The following is a 3,005-nucleotide window of genomic DNA, read 5'->3' on the forward strand; positions in this document are numbered from 1 at the left end:
CCTGCGCCCCGCCCGGGGACGGCGGGAAAGCAGGCGAGACGCGGGCGCGAAGGAGAGGCAGCCGCGGCAGCAGCGCCGCCGCCGGCCCACGCGCGGGGCGGAGCGGAGGCGCCGACCGGCCAGGGCGCGGCACGGAAGGGCCGCCCAGGGCGCGCGCGCCACGCCCACCCGGCAGGACGCGGGCGGCGGCCGGCGACCCCAGCGCGCCCCGCCCCGCCCCGCCGCCCCGCCGCGGCCAATCCGCTCTCCCGGCGGCCCCGCCCGCGCGCAGCCGACCAGAGGGGGAGCCCGCGCGGGGCCGGGAGGGCCGGGCGCCCGAGCGCGGGTCATGGACCCGGGGCCTGCCGGACCCCGCGCGCCCGCCGAGGCCGCGCCGCCGCTCTTCGCGCGCGTCGCCCCTGCGCTCTTCCTCGGGAGCGCGCGCGCCGCGGCCGCGTCGGACCTGCTGACGCGCGCGGGCGTCACTCTGTGCGTCAACGTCTCGCGACAGCAGCCCGGCCCGCGCGCGCCCGGCGTGGCCCAGCTGCGCGTGCCCGTGTTCGACGACCCAGCCGAGGACCTGCTGTCGCACCTGGAGCCCACCTGCGCCGCCATGGAGGCCGCGCTGCGCGCCGGCGGCGCCTGCCTCGTCTACTGCAAGAACGGCCGCAGCCGCTCGGCCGCCGTCTGCACCGCCTACCTCATGCGGCACCGCGGCCTCAGCCTGGCGCGCGCCTTCCAGGTGGGCGGGGCCTCCGTGGGGCGGGGGCGGGGCTTCCAGGGGCGGGGCTTCCGTGGGGGCGGGGCGGCGGGGGCCTCCGGGGGCGGGGCTTCGGGGCGGGGCTTCCGTGGGGGCGGGCCGGCGGGGCCTCCGGGGGCGGGGCTTCGGGGCGGGCCGGCGCGGGGTTACCCCTGTCTCCCTCGCAGGCGGTGAAGAGCGCTCGCCCCGCGGCCGAGCCGAACCCGGGTTTCTGGGCTCAGCTCCAGAAGTACGAGGAGGCCCTGCAGGCCCAGTCCCTCCTGCCCAGGGAGCCCCCGGGACAGTGCCGAGCCGGGCGAGAGGCGCTGCAGGGCGAGCCCTAGCCCTGGGCCCCGGCGCGCCGGGAGCAGGCGCCGGGCGGGGCGGCTCCCCTGCGGCTCCGCGGCTCCTCCCGGCTCCGGGCCTTTCGGAAACGCAGCCCAGAGGGGCTCGGCTCCCTCGGCCCCGCCTGTGCAAGGGTGTGTCCCCCGAGGGGGGGGCCTGGTCGGGACATCTAGGACCCCTCGCAGACTCTCAGGCAGAAAAATGCTACGGCGTGGCGGGGGCGGGCGTCGGGCCAGGACAGGGTCCTGCGGCGCCGGGCAGCGGCCCCTCCACGAGGACACCGGGGCTTCGCCGAGCCCCCCACCTGCAAGAGCCGCCGGACTTGATCCAGACCGCTGTGGGGCCCCCCATCCCAGACCCCGCCAGCCCGGGCCCCCCAGCATGGACCCCGCCAGCCCGGGCCCCCCAGCCTGGGCCTGCTTCCAAACTGGGAGCTTCTGGCTGTGCGAGGCAGTAGGCCACCCGCCCCCTGAGGCGCCTTGCGGCTCAGCCTCCCTTGCCTCCAGCTGCCCTCCCTGGAGCCTCAGCCCTGAGCCCTGGCCTCCCTGCCTGCAGGAGTGGGGGCTGATTCCCAGTCCCACACACCCTCCTGGGCGCGTGGCCTAAGGGTATAAAGTTGGCCGCCGTCCACACTCCCGAGACAGGTAGCGGGGAGACTGCTTGGAATCGCGGGTAACACTGTCTGGGTCAACCTGTACAGGTGGGCGTGACACAGTCACAAATAAAATTCTGTCCTGAGTCACTTTGCCACCCTGGCTCCAGTCCTGTGCCCTCAGCCGGCACTCACCTCCTTGCTGGTCCTTCCGGCAGGCTAACTCGAGCCCCTGGCCCCAGGGCCTGAGTGGGCACCACATTGGTGCAGCCCCCGCACCCTCGCCCACAACCTGGACGCCCCCAGGGTTCAGAAGGCCCAGGAGGAGGACCTGCTGCCACATGACCACACCCAGCAGAGCCAGCGGTGCCTCTGGGGCCCGAAGAGTCCGGGGCTGGGGTGTCTCAGCCGCCTATCCACAGGTGCGCCCCAGATGGAGGTGCCCCACCTAGGAAGACCTCTGGCCAAGGAGTGCTTTTTGCGGGGGAAGCACTGGGGGGCTGTGACAGGGCCCCATGCACTGACTTGCCTGCTTGTGGACCTCTGGCTGCGAGGCCACTGGCCCTGTTTCCATGCCACGTGGCCTGGTGCACCCTGCACCACATCCACAAGCTCACCAGTCAGAGGCCCCACCTGCCTGGCCCACCTGCAGCTCGGGGCTGAACCCCTTTTAACACGGGGCTTGCCAGCTGCCGGCGTAAGCTGCATGCCCACAGGCTTATTCATCACTGCCACAGGGAAGCTACTGTCATTGTCCCCAGTTGGCAGGCCACCAGGCTCCAGGTGAGCCGAGTGCCCAGCAGGGAGGTGGGGAATCAGGCCCTGGGCCCAGGCCTCTGACCTGCAAGCCGTGGCCTCTGACGGCCAGCACCTGCCCTGCCCTGCCCTGCCCTGGCCTGGCGTGAGGGCAGCAGAGCAGAGCCGAGCCGGATTGATGCATATCTGTGGGTCCCGCAGCTCCACTTCAAGAACCACACAGATCCCCTCTGTCCAAGGGACAGCACACCCCACTCAAGTGCCATCTCCTGGAAACCCTCCCGCCTCCAAACCCACCTCCCAGCAGTGAGGCCAGGGACGTGCTCCTTCCCAGGCAGCCTCGGGAGTGGGGAAGGCCCTGTGCTCTGGGGGCAACGGAGTGCAGGCTGCATCCACTGCTGCATCTCCCAAGTGGGCCGGGTTTGCTCAGCAAAGGCTGGAGAATGACATTTCCAGCCAGAGAGCTGGGCCTTGCCCCCACTGCGGCCTCTCCCCTGCCCCCCGTGAGGCCGCCTCTTGTGGGGAAGGAGGTCACTAAGTCCCACTGGGCCAGCAACACCCCTCTGCGCAGAACTGGACACAGATGCCCAGGGC

At 72.6% G+C, this 3,005-nt stretch overlaps 1 protein-coding gene across 1 annotated transcript; it reads left to right on the top strand.

Annotated features, from left to right (window-relative positions):
- Positions 1-328: 328 nt before the first annotated feature.
- On the top strand, positions 329-1,062 carry DUSP28 (dual specificity phosphatase 28; the record flags this gene model as incomplete). The annotated part of the gene is made up of 2 exons (XM_084228282.1): positions 329-721; positions 907-1,062. 2 exons carry the CDS (start codon positions 329-331, stop codon positions 1,060-1,062), a joined length of 549 nt encoding a protein of 182 aa, XP_084084408.1.
- Positions 1,063-3,005: the final 1,943 nt, after the last annotated feature.

The sequence above is a fragment of the Talpa europaea genome (assembly GCF_964194135.1).
Source record: "Talpa europaea genome assembly, chromosome: 1".
In the NCBI taxonomy this organism is placed as follows: Eukaryota; Metazoa; Chordata; class Mammalia; order Eulipotyphla; family Talpidae; genus Talpa; species Talpa europaea.